The 17,157-nt window shown below is 56.9% G+C and overlaps 2 protein-coding genes and 1 non-coding gene across 3 annotated transcripts; 2 read left to right on the forward strand and 1 right to left on the reverse strand.

Moving 5' to 3' along the window:
* Positions 1–1,593: 1,593 nt before the first annotated feature.
* NCLIV_003620 (putative KH domain-containing protein) lies at positions 1,594–10,510 on the forward strand (the record flags this gene model as incomplete). The annotated part of the gene is made up of 8 exons (XM_003879863.1): positions 1,594–2,263; positions 2,856–2,980; positions 3,214–3,581; positions 4,015–4,604; positions 5,119–5,221; positions 5,450–5,572; positions 7,670–7,948; positions 8,473–10,510. 8 exons carry the CDS (start codon positions 1,594–1,596, stop codon positions 10,508–10,510), a joined length of 4,296 nt encoding a protein of 1,431 aa, XP_003879912.1.
* Positions 10,511–12,671: 2,161 nt separating this feature from the next.
* On the forward strand, positions 12,672–12,744 carry NCLIV_t020008. Its single transcript has one exon. It is a non-coding gene; the product is annotated as a tRNA-Phe (tRNA).
* Positions 12,745–13,174: 430 nt separating this feature from the next.
* NCLIV_003630 (conserved hypothetical protein) lies at positions 13,175–16,726 on the reverse strand (the record flags this gene model as incomplete). Its single annotated transcript, XM_003879864.1, has 7 exons — positions 13,175–13,561; positions 14,076–14,240; positions 14,425–14,882; positions 15,120–15,237; positions 15,764–15,845; positions 16,292–16,410; positions 16,553–16,726. The coding sequence occupies 7 exons, from the start codon at positions 16,724–16,726 to the stop codon at positions 13,175–13,177; spliced, it is 1,503 nt and encodes a 500-aa protein (XP_003879913.1).
* Between the last annotated feature and the right edge of the window lie 431 nt (positions 16,727–17,157).

The raw sequence follows: 17,157 nt of genomic DNA on the forward strand, positions 1-17,157 counted from the left end.
TCCTGGCCTTCGATTCTAGAGGATACAGCCTTCGGCCCTCACCCAAAGTCTGCTCTGTCACATAGATCACAGAGGGTACCTAACAGAGGTGCGTCGCTCACAGAACGTTCCCCAGATCCGCTAGCCCTCCCTGTGCGGCGGAATTCCCTTTGGATTCCCTGTTTTGCGTGTGCGCTCCTCGGTTCTCCCTTTCTCTATCCTCAAACAGCGGCTGGTGACTCCCCGAGAGTGCCTTTGGCATTTCTGCGTGAGATGCATGTGTGATGCTGTTCCGACCAACGCCCACAACAGGGACGCTGCTTAGAAGACAGCAACAGAAGAAAGCCCAGAAGAGGCACTTGACTGTCGTGTATACATGCACATATTTGGAGTTACATTCAATTATTAGCACATCCACATGTAGAGAGAGCGCACAGAGAGGTGAGGAAGTTTTGTTTTCCAACTCCTGATGGCACACAGAGAGAGCCTCCTAGCACAGCGTAGGTCGCGTATATGGGTTTTGGACGCATGCACCAAAACATTTTACCAGGACGGCGTCACTAGGAGGACGTTGAGGGGGGGGGGGGGCAGTGAATGCCGACCTTTTTTTTCTCTTCCCTGCATTTCGTCAAGTTTCGTCTTTCTCTGCAAGCCGTTGGACGGGCGTCTGCCAGCAGCTAGCCTGCCTCTTTTCTTCATTTCTCCTTCTCTTGCTCTGCCTCCGCGTATTCCTCTTTCCGCGCATCGATCGCGCTCCTGCACTCTCTTGCATTGCGGGCCCCTCGTTTCGTTTTTCTGTCTTCTCGTCCAGTGTATCGACAGCGAGATCTCGTGCGAGGAACATCTTTTGACTCAGCCTTTGCACGCGGTTCCCCGTTTGCCGGTTTTCTTTTCAATTTTTTTCCCGCCCCGAGTTTGCGTCTTTCGTCGGGCTTTTCAGATCCTGACGCGCCGCGTCCACCGCAGAGTAGCACGCGTCGCCGACAGTGGCAAATCTTGGCTTTTTTGAGTCTGCTTCTTCCCTCCAGATTTCTCTCTCTTCATGCGACTGAGAAGGCGGAGGCAGGAAAGAGAAAACGACACGAGTGTTCGGGCTGTGCATTTTCTTCAAGCGGCTCCACGGTGCGTCCCTTCCGCGGTTTCTTCTCTTCCGTTCCAACCTGCTCTGAGTTCAAAACGGTGGCCTTTTCAACAAGATCCTCTTTTCTTTGTCTTCCGTTTACTCCTTGATCCGTTTCGGCTTCTCTGCGCGCGTGAGTGTGTCGTCTTCTGCGTCTTCTCTCTCCCTATCTGTATCCCTCGTGATCTGGCCCGGCTCCGCTGCCGTGCCTCCCTCTCTTTTTCTCGCCCCTTTTCGCTCTCTTCTTCTCTCCTTTTCTCGCGTTCTTCTCCCCTCTCTCCCGTCCACTTTCTGTGCTTGATGTACCGGCCGGAGCGGTGCCCTCTTTTCTGGAAAAGGTAAATCTGCAAGCTGGTGGAGATTTCCTGTTTCGGGGACTTTCCTTCTCGGAATCTCCACTTGCGTCAAACGTCTCCTTCCTCCTTCTTCCGTCCCGGCGTCTTCACCCTTTTCGGTCCCTTTCGATTCTACACGCGTGCTCGCTTTTCGCATCCATGGACCTGACAGCGGAGACAGCGGGGACTCCCCCAGATCTCGCCGCCGAGAGAAAGGAAGCATTTTCGCACGCCGACGACGGGCCGTGCTACGACACAGATGACGAGGCGCACTGCGCGGTCGCCGGCTCCAGGAGTCGTGAACAAGAAGAGAGAACGCCGGACACGCGTCGGCGAGCAAGCGCATGCGCAGCGGACGAACCAGAGAGTGAACAGAGATCGAGAGAAGAGGAGTCGGCGAGGCCTGGAAAGGTGGAGACAGCCGACGAGAGAGACGAGGCGCGGAGCGGCCCCGACGGAGAGGAAGATGGCGTCTCGTGCTCGGCGTCCAACGCGGACTTGCTCAAGGAAGACGGCAGAGAGGGCGATTTCGATCTGGACGAAGCTGAGCCGGAGGCGCGCGAACCGGTGCGCGCGAAACGAAAGAGAGGTCGAGAAGGACAGGGAGAAGACATCTTCGCGACTTGTCCGGAAGCTCTTGTCGAGGAACTGCCCGACGGCTCAAAGATTCGCTCTGCGCTCCAGCGTCCGGTCCTCGGCGTCCTCGTCGGAGACACCTACTCGATCAAAGTCAGCAACGAAGACGCCGCGTTCATCATCGGCCGGGGCGGAAGCACGAAGAAAAAAATCGCAGCCGTCTCGGGATCTCGGGTCGAACTCGAAGACAACGGTGAGGGCCAAAAATCAGCTGTGAAAGGAAACAGACAGAGAGACGGAGAGAGGGAAGAAGCGACAAAGAGACGAGAGGCAGAAGAGAACGGAGAGAGGAGCCGGAGGGGAGGGACACAGGAAGCAGAGACAGGAGGGAATGACGACCACGAACTGGGAGAGAAAAGGGAAGACGGAGAATAACCAAATGGGTACGGGGCAGCGAGAGGGGAACCTCTCGCGCTTCTAATCAGCGCTCCTGCTGCGGTTGGAGTCAAGAACATTTTTCCAAAAAAGTTTGGCTTCAAATGCATATATATATAATGCATATATATATATATATATATATATATATATATTGTACGTAGAGGGCAGCCCTGTGTGTATCTCTCTGTCTGCATATGGATGCGTACAAAGACATAGAAGAGAGCTAAAGTGCACAAGCCCATCTCTTTTTCGCAAATGGTTCTGGACACCTATATATATATATATATATATCTGTATATATCTATATATCTATATATATAGATATGCTTGAACGGATGTGCGTGGCGCAACCCGCGAGGTGAGCTTGCGTCGTTTTGTTTTGGTTTTTTTTGTCCTTTTCCGTGCAGGCCTTCGTCTGGATGTGACGGGGACTGAAGAGCAGAGAGAGCGTGCGCTGCTGTATATTCGGCTTATTATGCAGCAGCGATTGGGCCCTGTGCGATGGGACAGCGAGAGAAATGATATGTGCACGGTAAGAGGTCTTTCTCGCGGCTCGTCGATTCGTCGTCGTCTCGTGGGTCTCCGCCTCTCTCTTGCTTCCCTTCTCTCCATTTTTGTCGTGCACTTTCGCTCTTTCTGTTTCCCCTCGTCTCTCTCTGTTTCTCTCTGTATCTCTCTCTGCGTCTCTCTTTTCTCCGTTTTTTTCTTTCCCTCGCGCGTTCTCTCCTTTTTTTATCGGATTTGTCTTCCCTTCTCTGCGTTCAGGAGGGGGTAGCGCGTTTGTTCCCGCCGCAAGAAGACGAGGAAAGAGATGAGAAGAAGCCGCCGCGAAAAGACTTGACTGTTTTGGCCATTCCGAGCGAGGCGGTGGCGTACGTGACGGGGAGCAACGGCCAAGTGCTGCGCAGAATCGAAGACGAGTGGCGAACGCTCATGTTCTTCACGCAGCAAGAGCGGGGCGCCGGCAAGGGCTCGGCTGTACAGACTTCCGGGAAGCGCCGAAACAGCTGTGCCTCGGAGGGGACGGGAGAAGACGCGGAGGCGGCGAAGGACGCAAACGGGAAGAGGCGCGAAGAGACAGACGCCTCCAGCCCCGGCGGGAAGATGGAAGAGCTCCTCATCTTTGGCAGCGAGTGAGGAAGGGATCTTCTTGCATGCGTGGAAAGGACAAACACACACACACATACAGACGTTGGACTGGGCGTCTTGGCTGATGCATGCGGGCCGTCACGTTCCCCGGGATTCACGCCTCAAGGACGACCCTGTGTAGAGCCCGCTTTCTCGTGGCTGGGGCTCGGCTGCCAGACCTTTTGCCTGTGCTGCTGGCTTTCTCTTTTGCTTCTTTCGCTTTGGCCCGGGAGAGACCTGGGTCGGGGTATTGGGGACCGTGTTGGAAGACCGTCTCGCCCGTCTCGTGTGTCCACGACCTTCTCTCGCTTTTTTCCTCGCTCATTCTCTGTCGTTCTTCCCCGTCCTCCCTCTCTTTCGCTCGCTTTCTTCTCGTTCTTTCTCTCCCCGTTGCGCGTGCGATGCTGTTTGTGCGTGTCTGCCGTCCGCTTGCCTCAGGCGAAGTCGCGTAGGTGCCAGCTTGAAAGTGATGAGCGCAGTGGACCAGAAGCTGCGGGGTTTCTACACGCGGCGCCTGACGGCTGCGCTCGCCGCGCGCGGGGCTGGAAAGCGCGAAGGAGACCGGAACCCCGAAGATGTCGAAATGGAGATGCCGCGCGCGGAAGGGAAGGAAGAACATGCGATGGAAGAAAGCGAAGAACATGCGATGGAAGAAAAGGAGGACGAAAAGGAGGAAGAAAAGGACGAAAAGGAGGAAGAGAAGGACCATTTGGAAGAAGAGATGCAGTCGACCGTCAACGGAGGCGAGGGCGAGGCTGGACGGAACGGGAGTGAGGGCGACGTGTTTGGAGAAACGCTCTTGACAACAACTTTGGAAAACATCTGCGCTCCGGACCAGAGCTTTTGGGATACTTTGAAGGGCGTCGACCTCGAAGAGCAGGACAGCACGCTCATCCTCGTCGACATCATCAAAATCGACTCTTGCCATTTCTCCTACTGTCTCGGGCGGGAAGGCAAGACGCGGCGGAAACTTGCGTCGGCCGCCGGGTGCATGCTCGAGTACATTGGGCACTTTGCTTTTGCTGCCGGTGAGAAAAAAGAGCCGTAGAGGCTCTTCTCCCTTCTTTGGGAGCCCTTTCGATCCTTTACATTCGTCTCCGGATTTCCAACTGTAGAAGAAAAAACCTGCCATCGAGAGCGACGGCTGTCAACGCGAAACACCTCTATCTCTGCGTTCTCACAATGCTCTTTCGCTTATGTGCGCATCTCTTCATATATATATATATATACATATATGTATATATATATATATATATATGTATATGTATATATGTATATATATATATATGTATAAATGAGAGAGTGTGTGTGTATTCCGTAACTCCCGTCGCTTCCGGATCTCTAGGCATACGTGTGTCCGTCTCGTGATGTGCATTGCACACGTTTCGCAGCACGTATCGACACCCGCCGTTTCCTCTTTTCGCGCCTGCATGGTGGTCGCGCGTCGGTCGCGCGCGCCGCGGAATGCGTCGATGTGTCTGTGACGGCGCTGAGAGCTTCCGTTTCGTGGAGCAAATTCGCGCTGCAACTTTTTTCTCTCAGGAACTCTTGCGGAGCGCCGTCGAGTTCAGGAGTACCTTTCCTGGCTAGTGCTACAGAGGGAGAAGCCGATTTTCCTCAGTGAGGTGTGCAAAGACGGCGAAAGGTGAGCGATGTTCTTTGCCGCCGCAAAACAGAGACAGGCAGAGAACATAGGAGGCGTTTCCCCGTTTTGTGCGCAACAGACGCGTCGCCCCGACAGCTGTGCAGAAACGCTCGGCAGGGTTCTTTCCCGTTTTTCAGGTTTCGGCGCTCAGAGACGCCCATACGCATGAACAGTGGCGCGCGGACTCAACTGATGTACTCTGGGCGTGTCGATGTGTCGTCTCTCCAGGTCGGACTTAACGGTGATGGACATTCCCAGAGAGAAGGCTCCGCACGTGGCAGGGCGGCAAGGCAATGCTCTGCGCGATGTGGAAGAGAGAACCGGGACGTTCTGCTTCTTCGAAGGAAGAAGGTAAACATTTCGCGCCTCTTGAATCGCAAATCCGTTCTCTCTCCTCTGCGCTTTTTCTGCTCATTCTGGGGGTTTTCTGGTTCGCTGGATGGTGGCCTCACGGGCGTCCGCGTGGACCTGGCGTGCGCTCTGTTCCTTCGGAAAAGAAACCAAACCCACGCAAGCGCGCAATTTCCGACGCTTTCCCGCTCTTTCCAGAGCGGCAGGCCGGAAGACACGGGAAAGAGGCGAACTGTGGGGAGACGCCGCCGCGCATGGCCGCACGCCTTCCTTTTCCCCATACATACATATGCATATTATGTATTTATACATACATACATACATACATACATACATACATACAGATCTGTTTATATCTACTTCTAGTGAAAGAAAGATAGACATACAACGAATCTGTGGATACTTATGTCGTGCACAGACAGCAGTTCGTGGTGCATGTTTGGTGTGTATCTACATGTCTACCGATTAATACCTATATATATATATATATATATGTATATATGTGTATATATGGCTTTTCTTGCGGGAGGATGTGAAGCTTGGAAAATTGGAGACTGGCCGTGGGGCCGGTCTCTGTGTCTGATGGCGTAGGCTGCCTCTGCATTTCCTTGCTTCTCGCAGCCTTTCTCTTCGGGAGAGATTTTCAGCCTTCTGGTGCACGTCCTTCCGAAACGAAAGATATGCGATACAGACACACTGAGCCGGTGTTGGTTTTCTCTTCTTCCTCTCTCTTTCCCCTCCCCCGTTTGCTTCTCGTTTTTCCGTCCTCGTTCTCTTTCCATGTTCTTCCTCGTTTTCCGCCGACCCTGTCCGTGCCCGTCCGAGACCGAGGTCTCGGGCCCCGAGTCAGGTGCGCAGTGTACATACGCCTGAACTGCGTTCTGTCTTTGTCTCGGCCGTCGGGAACCGCGCATGGGGGGAGGCCGTTTCCGTTTGTTACGCGAGAAAGCTCGGATTTTCTCCTAGGCAGCAGAAACGCACAGAGCGCGAGAGGTACGGGTTCGCGCGGTCCCGTCTTCGACTTCTCGTCGCCTTTGTCCTTGCCTCTTCTTCACGCGCGCCGCTCTCCCGCGTCTGTCCCTTGGCTGTCTCCTTCCTCTCGTGTCTCACTTCGCACGCGCCGGCGCCTCTGCGGCTCTGTCTCCGCTGCGGGCAGTGGGGGGTGAATGGTGGGGGCGAAGGGCGTTTCCGGGGTTTGCGTCGCGCAGGCAAACCGGCGAGTGCCGGCTGAGAAGGGAAGAGCCCAGTCGAGAAGAGGGACCGGAATCCAAGAGATTTGCTTGACTCGGGCGTCGTTTAAAGAACAGCTGAGCACACGAGAGAGGGGAGCGAAGCCGACGAAAAGAAGAGACACCGCGTGAGGTCCACAGCTTGCTTTTTACCTTCTGGCGGTATTTCTCACTTGTCGACACTCTGTGGAGCCGCGCTTGCAGCTTTGTGTCTTCATATGCTTCGTTTTTTCTTTGCGTTTCTCTCACATCTCCCCTCTCCTGGTCGCCTGCTGGCCTGGAACCCCGCTCTCGCCCTTCCTGCTTGCTCTCGTACGGCTTCGCTCTCCGTCTCCGTTCTGTTCTCCCCCTGGACACACGACCTGGCGACTGCAAAACCCTCCACTTTCGTCCTCGCTGCGGCGCTCCAAACCTTTGCGGCTCCTCTCTCGCGGTATGGCGGTTTCCGGTACGTCTTCCTCTCGTTCCTTTCCTTGCGGTTTCGTTTTCGCTCTTTTCCTGTTGTTCTTGTGTACGCCTCGTCCCTCCTTGGCGGTGCTTCGAATGCTTTGCTGGTTTGCGCGTCTCTCTCTTTTCTGCGGCGTCTTTTCTCTTCCGTGTCGTGCTGCTGTCTGTACGCTTCCTGCCTTCCCGCGTCTGGGACGGCTCTTGCCTGTCTGCTCTCTCGTGTCCTCGGTGCTCGGAATCTCTGCCGCTTTGTTCTCCCTACCTCCCTCCCGTCGTCTCTTCGCGGTGTGTACCTTGTTCCTGATGGTCGTGTTGTTCATCTCTCGCCTCCCCTCGGTCTTTTGCTCCGCCGTCTTCTCCCTGTTTTCTTGTCCCTTTGCGTCTTCCCTCTTTCCTCTTCCGCCTGCCGTTCCGGCCCCAGGGGCGGGAAGCCTGGCCCGGTTTCTGCTTCGCCGAACGAGCTCAGGAAGAAGGAAAGACTGCTGATTTTCGGAACGTCTGGTGAAGGTCGACACCAGGCGGTGAATCTGGTTCGTCGTTTGATGGGAGCGGCAGAGAGGGGCGAGCGGGGCCGTCGTGGAGAGGCTCGGCACCCGTGCAACCTCTTCTTCGACAATCCTTACCAGCTGTCGTCTGCGCTCCCGCCCTTCTTTCCGCACGACGAAGGGCTGCTGCCTCCGGGGCCTCTGCCCCGCCGAGAGTAAGAATTAACCAAACTGACACCAGCATGTGTCCGTCTGCGTGCGTTTGATACTGGCCATGCACAGAAAGAATCTCTGTCTTTCTCGGACATGCATCGAGCGATACGCGGTTGCGTATACCGACACGGTCTATGCCTATATATATATATATATATATATATATATATATATGCACGTATGAATGATTCAACGTAAAAAGAGAGAGATGCGGAGGGACGGTGCGCATCCTTGCGAACTGTGGCGTCCTGAGGAAAGCGAAGGCGTCGTCGTGGTTGAGTAGTTGTGCGCGTTGTGACTCCAAAGTTCCTCAGAGCTTTTCATCAAACAGCAGGCGGACACGTCTTCACACATGTATATATCACACATGTATATATATATATATATGTATGTATATGGTGGTGTCTGTTTTCTATCTTTGTTTTTCGAGGCACTGTGCTTGCCACAGCTTTCTCTTTTGCGTTGCTCCCTCGTGTGTCTTTCCTTGAGAGCCTGTGGGCGTTTTTGCGTGTGTTTTTCTCTCCAGCGTGGGAATGCATGCACCGTTTCTGGATGCGCCTCGGATTCTGCCGGGGCCTCATCCGCGTCTTCCGTTGCCGAATTTTCTGCCGCCAAGTCACATGTCTCTGCTGGGGCGCCAGAAACTTCCGGCCTCGATGCCGCTGCTGCCTGGCGAAGGCCTCGGACCGGTGATGGGACGCGCGCTGTCTCCGTCCGCTCGGCGGACCGCGTTCGGCGAGGCGCCGTCTCTGCTGTTCTCTCCCTTTGCTTCTCCAGGCCTCTTTCCGTATCCTGACGAGCGGGGCCGTGGGGAGGCGCTTGCGTCGCGGCGGGAGAGACGAGGCCGAGTGTCCCCCGAGAGGGCGTCTCGCGCTTCTCGCTACGGGCCCTACGCGTCTCCGACTCTGCGCGGCGCTCCGCGGCTCGAGGACAGCTTCTCCGAGGAGGCGGAAAGAGGGCGAATGCGCGAGCGTCACGTCGCTCGAGGCGCCGCCTGCGCAGGAGACGGGCTGTACGGAGGTCGTGACGGCGATCTGGAGTCGCACCGCCGTGCCGCCTCCAGCGGAGTGCCCGCCGGTAGCAGAGCCGCGTTTCTTCCGACGGTTCTTCCGCGGCCTTTCGGCGGACAGAGGTCCGAGGAGATCGGCTACGGGGCGTACCCGAGCGGGGCAGAGATCGACGAGAGGGAGGCTGGCGCGTCGGGCTCGAAATCTGGGGCCAAGAAGGGCGGGTACGGCCTAGATCGCGAGAGAGAGAGAAGAGCTGAGAGCTATCGCCAGGGAGCGCTGGGTAGTCGAGACCGACATGAAGATCGGCGAGCGGCGTACCTTGGCGAGGGCGAGGGCGTCGGCGCGGGGGGTGACTGGGGAGGCAGTGGCCGATCCCGTGGGGGCTACGAAGACCGCGAAGACCGCGAGAAGGGCATGTACAGCCGCGAGAGCTTTGCGGGCCGAGCTGAAGAGTCGCGTGAGGCGTACGCGTACGAGGCGCGTCGAGACGGCAGACGAAAGGAGGAGCGGCGACATGACGAGGAGAGCCTGCGCAGGAAGGAGGGCGAGAGAAGAAAAGACGAGCGAACCAGCCGCAGGGACGAGTACTTGATTGCGGGGCCCAACGAGGGCTCTGCCGGCGAAGGCCGGCTGCGACAGGAGGACGAGGCGTTTTCGAGCCGGCGAGTCGGCGCTGGGGGCGAAGGGCGGCACCGCTTCTACGGGAGAGACGATCCGCGAGACATGTCCGAGGGGGACGTGGAGCGAGCACGGAGACAGTACTCAGAGGGCGAGTTTTCGCACCACAAACCGTACCGGCACTACCGGGAAGAGGCCGTCGAGCGAAGTCGCGAGGAGAGGGAGGAGCGCGCGTCGAAACGTCGCGCCACGACCCTCGAAGATCCCGAACGCGAACGGCGAGACGAGCGTCACCACGGGTACGCAGCAGAGGGGGACAATGCGTTCCTTCTTGCTTCTCGCGAAGATCGAGGCCGACGAGGAGACCGCGCTGATCCCCTCGCCGGCGACGCCAGCACGCAGCCCGGTTCCGGCAACCGTCGCAGAGACGACCGAGGGGCGTACAGCGGCGAGCGCGCTGGCCGCGACAAGGAGAGGCGCGAGGAGTACGGCGCGGCCGCGACGGCCCACGAGCTTCCGTCTCGGCGCCGCCTCGACGAGGACGACAGCTTAGGAGCTCCTGGGGAGGTGGGAAGTTACGGCGTGGCGGGCGACGGTCAGCGACGGCGGAGTCGGTCTCCAGGCGGCGGGCCCTACTTTGTGGGGTACGGCGGCTACTCGGCGCGGACTTCCACGGCGCAGGCGCCGGCTGTGCATGCGTACGACCGAGGCGAGCGCGCCGGCGGAGAAAGACGGCGAGAGCGGGAAGCACTGGAAAGGGACGGAGAGGACAGAAGACAGGACGAGGACAGATACCGCGCGAGTGCAGGTGGACGGAGAGACAGAGCCGAGTACGGCGGGCGCTCAGAGGAAGAGCGAAGACGCGAAGAAGCCGACTCCGGCGTGTATGAACAGAGACACCGCGGGTACAGAACTGCGCGCGAGGACCGCGCCTAGGGAAGAAAAACACACGTGTAGACGCGGCGACACGAACGGCGCAAAGAGAACGTGGCGAGAGAGGTGTTGGGAGGGAAAGGGTTGTTTAGGGAAGAGGGGAAGAGAGAGAGGCGGGAGATCACGGTGAAGAAGCAACGAGGAATGGAGGAGGGGTGCCTGTATCGCGTTCGCTTCTCATTTTTTGAAGGCATCCAGTTCGGCGTTAAGCTGGATCGGTTTCTGTGAAACTCGCGAGGCAGGAGGGGCTGTGTAGCGCCTTTTCCGTGTGGTGCGCTTTTTCGGTGAGTAAAAATGTCGCCCGTCAGTCCGCTCTCTTTTCGTGATTTCTCCGTGTCCGTCTGAGTGGTGCGTGCACAGGAAAAGGCATGTCCTCCTGTAGCCCCGTGGCGGTCGCTCCTTCATTTCCGTCTCGCTTCCGCCGGATTTCCTTGCCCCCTTCACCACAGAAGCCGTTTCGGAATGCTCCTCACTGCAGAGAGGAATGCAAGGACTGCGCGGGTCTCTCGTCCTTTCTCTGAGCGCGTTCCCTGGCTTTCAGAAAAACCCGTGGAGTTTTTGGAGTCGAGACCCAGCGTGGACGTGAACGCTCTGGTAGCAGGGGCCGGGTCAGTGCCGGTCAAAGAAACTGACAAGACGACGCGACTCGCGATTTTTCGTGTAATCCCTTTAAGAGCTGTATGTTTTGTCGCGTCGAAGCGGCGGTGTCGGCACGACGCCACAGTGCGCCCGTCACTGCGTGGCGCTTTCGGCCGCGTGCGTTCCAGCGAAAAACGAAGAGACTTGCGAAACACAATCTGGATTAGAGAGAACCGGCGGCTATGCGCGCATCCCCGCGGTTTTCTCCGCTACCACACAGAGGGTTACTGCCCATCGGAAAGGACGCGCGGGGAAAGTGAGCGTGGACATGCATCGTTTGTTTTCGTGTCCTGTTTTATGCGAGTATTATTGGAGAGCTGTGCGCACCGGCATACTGCTGCTTAGCTCGTTTCGGTGCGTTTCGTCGCAGGGACGTCTAGAACGGGAAGACCTCTTCACGCTGTGCGTCGTGTTCATCACTAACGCCGATGTGCTATTCTCGTTATGTGGTTCGTGCAGTAGAATGATCCCGCATGCTTTCGGAGTCTGTTGCAGTCGGTTGGTGTCGTCGTGGCGTCCAGATTGCTAGGCAGCAAAAGAGGCGACTCAGACTGTTTCTCTGTACGGGAGCGCAACTCGTCTCACGCAGCGGACTACCGTCAGTATATGATGCCCAGTCCCAGCAGCAGCGGTTAAAGTATAGAGTCGAGTATTATTTTTATAGCTTGGCATGTGCGCCTCTGAATCAACGGAGTGCCCTGCGAGTCCCCTTCTCCCTGGGTACGGTCCAGACGCGTGCAGGAAACCCGGCAATTTCGTCGCGATATAGAAAAAACTTTCTCTTGTGTTGACCGTTTCCGCGCCACATCTCAGTGCGGCGTCCTGACGAGCGTCACGAGCCTCGGTGGGGGAATGTGCAAAAGATTGGCATTCGCGGGAAAAGGACATTCGCCCTCTTTGCCAGAACGCGCGGTTGTCTTTTTGCCGGTTAAAACTCTATGGTAACAGGCCGCGGGGTGATTGAGGCAAGAAGGCGGAGGTCTTTCCTCGAACGCCTTTTCCCCACGATTTGGTGTTTCAAAAGGAAATTTCCACAGGGAAGGACGCGGCTGCAAAGTTTGGCTCTTGCTTGTTCCAAAGACGTCGCCGTACGGTCCCCCCTACACTCGGCGGCCTCTTTTTCTTTCGAATGCTTCTGTGTAGAGAGGCGCGGTTCTCTGTTCGCGCACCTCTTGCATTTTCGGTGACGCGGAACGAAAGCCAAGAAGTCCGGTCACAAGCATCGGGGCGAGCCTTGTATCTCTCGGCTTTGAAGAGGCGTGTTTGGTGTTTCTTCTGCATCGCACAAACTTTTTCCGTGTGCGTGCACGTCGCTCTCGTAGTGAACAGCACCTGGTATGGACAGGAGACTCCACAAAGTGTCGGCAACGGAAAGAATCCACTAGTATCGTCCTGTCCGCTGCAATTTGGAAGGTCCACTGCTGGGTCACAGTCTTGTGTGCACCAGGTTTATCTTCACACAGTCCTTGAATAAAAAGAACCATTCCAATCTAGCGAAACCACCAAGTTCCCCCCAGCCCGAGCAGCCGGGATAGCTCAGTTGGGAGAGCGTCAGACTGAAGATCTGAAGGTCCCTGGTTCGATCCCGGGTCACGGCAGGAGGTTTCTCTGTATCTCTCTGTGTTCGCGATCGAGGAGAGGTTTGGTCTTTTCCTGCAAAGACAGTTCTTCCTCGCCGACGCGCGCGCTGACGTTTCGGTTCCAGCTTCACGTTACTGAGGACTCAAGTGTCCTCACTGGCGCCTACAGTGTCTTTCTAGCATGGAGGGAATTTAGGCGCGATGAACCGCAAGGTGAATGCCTCACAGACGGAAAGTCTCGTGTATCGATCGAGGCAAGGTGTAGCTGTTTATCTCGACGGCCCTGAGCTTCTGGTGGGAAGCTGACGACTTTTACGCAGCAACACTGGGAATTCTCGTGCACCACCGAGATAAAGGGTAGGACAGAATAGCGAAGGAAAGTTCCGGTGTTTTGCCGTTCCGTTCGACGCGACAAAAACAGTGCTCCCCTGCAACGCGTACCTGCACTCTATTCTCCCGGCGCTGGCGACACAGCTGCTGGCCTGTGTTGCGAGAATTTCTGTGGCAACACAATGACCCGTCCATCCTCGTCGCAGTGAATTTGGCGCACCCCGTCCCTGCTTCTTCCCTTTTTAGAGGGCTGTGTCGTTCCTCCACAACTGGGTGAAGAAGCGGGAAGATAACGAGGGCGCTCTTCGCACTCTGCTCGTCCGGCAGGTGTTTCGTGGTCGCCCGCCGTTGCGCGCCGCTCTGTTTTAGGTGAATTCCGGTCGGAACACGCGTCCATCGAAACACTTCCCTGAAAAACTGGGAACGCCTCGCACTCCCCCTCCGGGATGTCACACGCAGGTGGGAGTCCAGCGCGAAGCGTCACATCCTGTAGAAGCATATTCAGCTGTCAAACAACACGAAGGACACACCAGACGGTCAGATTGATGCAGTCCACAGCCGCGGCCAAAAAAAGTTAGACCTGGCCTGTTCTCGAACCCTCTTTGGCCCTCAAAAAAGGTTAGATCTGCTTTGTCTTCAGCGCCTCAGACTACTCGCTTCGCACACGTCCTGCGCGGACGGGGCGCAGCCTCGAACGCGGACTGGAAAAAAGCCCTCCACTGAGCGCCCGGGGAGCTTTCAGCGAAAAACGCATGCAGGGATCCCCCCGAGCTCGAGCCAAAGAACTCGCTTCCTTCCTGTGCTTTGCACCGTGCGTCCCAGAAACGCGCCAGCACTTGGAATTTCATATGCACACCACATGTATGTGTACGCGTCTGTCTCCGCCGAGCCGGAGTCGGGATGGACTCGAGAAGACAGATATAAACACAAAAAACAAACGCTTGGATGCATGTGCACTGACGCTCGCGTTCCTTTTCGATCGAGGCCAGGCGCCGCCACGGCGGACAAGGGAGCCTGACCTGAGCAATGACGGAGACGACCGCGGTTTCGCACCGGAGCACTCGGTCGCCTAGAGAGAAAAACTCAAAGCCTTGCGTTTCGCTCAGCTCGAGCACTTCTTGGTCTAGCCATCCGCCCTCGGGACCGATGGCAACGAGAACTCTTCCTCTTGAGTGCGCGTGCATCTGCCAAAAAACAGAGAACCGTTCAGCACGTTTTTTCAGGGGTGCTCGTCTTCGAGCAGCCGGCCCAGGACGCCCGACGCCCATATACACGAGTTCGCGCCGCAACTGACACCACAACGTACGCCCTTGTTGCGCACTGTGGGGACACGGGCCGAGGAACGAAGAGAGGATTTCTGCCGCTTACTTTTATGGAGCCCAGCGTGGCGTCTACTCCGGGGTGGGCAATCAGGCGGCGAGAACGTCCGACTGCGCTCGTGAAACAACACCACGGGATTTCGCGAGGGTCCTTCTGTTCGTCCCGCTCGCAGAGCAGCTCGCCGCTCTCTGCAGTTGTCCGTTCTCCCTCATTGCCGCAAAGACACGAACTGGTAGATTTATTCGGCTGTACGTGCTCTGGACTGTCCTGTCTGGCCTTGTCGCCGCAAGCACGCGACGCGTCAGAAGGAACAGCAGTCACCGGGGACCGGTTTCCTGCTTCGGATCGCGAAGAAAAGGAATGGCCTTCGCTGTCTTCCGCGCCTCTCGCCTTCTGGGAGTGGACGGGGCACGGCAAATACGACCGGCGCAAAAACGCCATGAGGGCTTGCCAGGAGGCGAACACCTGGACCTCAGGGACTCGCGTGGACACGCCTTGTTCGAGGCCTGTGCGGGGAAACGATTTGCGAGACAGAGTGGAATTCGAGACGAATCGTCTCGGAGGCAGAGAACGGGGGAGATGGCGCGTGACAGAAAACAGCGAGCCGAACGTGAGACTGAACTGCACGTCTTCGCAATAGATCTCTCTCTTGAAGCCTCTCCTCTGGCCGCTCGTTTTTCCCTTTTCCCCCCCTTCGTCTTCGTTTTCCTCAGGACCCCGAAGAAGGTGTGACGGAGACGTACCTGTCTGGAGTTGCTTCTCGATGTTTTCTCTCGAGAGCTTCGGGCTCGAAAGATAACCTTTCTCCACACGTTCCGAGCACACGAGGAGAACGCGCCCCACGCCGAGAGTTGCGCTGACCTGCCAGAGAGAAGACGGGAGCGAAAAACGCGCAAGCCACGGAGACAGGAGCTGCTCGCCGAGGCCGCGAACGCAGGGGACGAGGAAAAAAGGCTCGGACCACCGGAAGGCAGAACGCGCGCCGCAGAGAACTGGAGTCTCAGAGAATGACGCCTCGGAAGCAGAGAAGAGACGGGAGGTCGTACGAATCAGCCACGCACTGGCGACCAGAGAGGCGCAAAAGAACCGACAGAAAAATCTACATAGTGCAGCGGGACACACGAGATTGATACGTGACCGAACCTGCGATTGAGGGATTGGACGGCGACGCCACGGCCCCCGAAATGCACGAGAACGGAGAAGCGACACACACGAAAAAAGGTGCACCAACTCGCGCGAGGCAGGGAGAAGACGGGCGAGCCTCGAAAACACGAATCGGAGAGAGAGTGCGCGGAAAAGAAGCAACGCGGAACGGAAAGCTGACGACGAAGACCCCTCTCTCTGCGAACCTCTGCTGTCGGGAGAAGTTGCCGTCACGCACACGCACCTGGAGAATTTTGTCGAGCGTCTTGGGGCGAGGTATGGCAAGAAGAAGATCAATCAGAGAATCAGGAGACGCGCACGCTTCCCTGCGGCGAAGACAGGGACAGAAAAGAGGGAACAAAAACGGACTCCCAGCGCAGCTGTTCGAAACGCGGTGGAAGAAACCCGCGGTGGAAGAAACCCGCTGAAGGTCGGAAGTCAAACAATATACGTTGCGAGACGGCGGGCGTGTGCAAGAAATCAAGAAAGGCAGGGAGAAGACGCTTCGGCGAGACGGACGGAACAGTCCGAGAGAAAGGACCGTCGTAGGCGCAGCTGTTCGGAAAGAGGAAGAGCACTCGCTCGCTCATCTTTCCGTGTCGCGGATTGTAAATCGCGGACGCGTTGATTCTTTCCCCTGCATTTCCTTCCCTTACGGCGTCTCTGCATCGCCCCACAAAAGGCAGTTTCTCTTTGTCGCCCTTTTCTCGCTGAACGACCTCCTTTCCGTCGCTCTCGCGTGGCCGTCCTCTCTGCGAAACGCCTCGCTTACTTTGCAATGTCTCTCTCCAGCTGGACTTGGACGCATGCTGGCGATTGACCGTTGATGGCCACGACTTTTCCCGTGCAGACGCCTCCATTGAACACCCCGACCTTGACTGTGCTTCCGACCTACGGAGATGAGGAGACACCACGACTGGGGAAGTTCCTCACGAGCCGAAAGACAAGGACAAAGACGTCCACGTCTTATTTTTCGCACTAGAGCGCACACGGGAGGGAGAAATCCAGCTCTGGCGTCGGTTTCCGCGCTCACCTGAACTTTAAGAACAGAAAGGCAGTGCTGTGCGGCGGCACTCGGCAGATCCACCAAGAGCTTTTCTTCCTCTTCTCCCGTGTCTCCTCTCGCCGTCTCTGCGTGCTCAGGGGCGGTCGGCGGACCTGCGCGGACTCGCCGTATCTGTCGCCTCTTGATGAGAATAAGATTCATGGTGAAGACGAGATAAAGACGCGTCGAGGAAAGGACTGGGAGGGAAGCCGAAGAGCGGCGAACCACACACGAAGAAGGGGAACTCCAGAGCACGAAAAGCACAAGGAGTCGTGGGGTAGCTGTGTGCCGAAGAAAACGAGGTGGGAACGGACGGCAGGAAACTCGCGGAGGAGAAATAGACAGTCGAAGACACAAGGGGAAAACAGGCACGAGGCCAGGAGGGAAAAAGAAGGAAAGGGTGACGAGAAAGCAGCGGCGAAAGAGAGCCTCAGCAGAGCGCTAAGCGTCTGTTCGGTGAGAGAAACCGCAGGAAAAGCACGGACACGACACAGAGGGGACAGAGACGCTAGAGAGGGGACAGAGACGCTAGAGAGTGGACAGAGACGACGCAAAGGGTACAGAGACGACACAGAGGGGACAGAGGCCGACAG

The sequence above is a fragment of the Neospora caninum genome, chromosome Ib (assembly GCF_000208865.1).
Source record: "Neospora caninum Liverpool complete genome, chromosome Ib".
In the NCBI taxonomy this organism is placed as follows: Eukaryota; Apicomplexa; class Conoidasida; order Eucoccidiorida; family Sarcocystidae; genus Neospora; species Neospora caninum.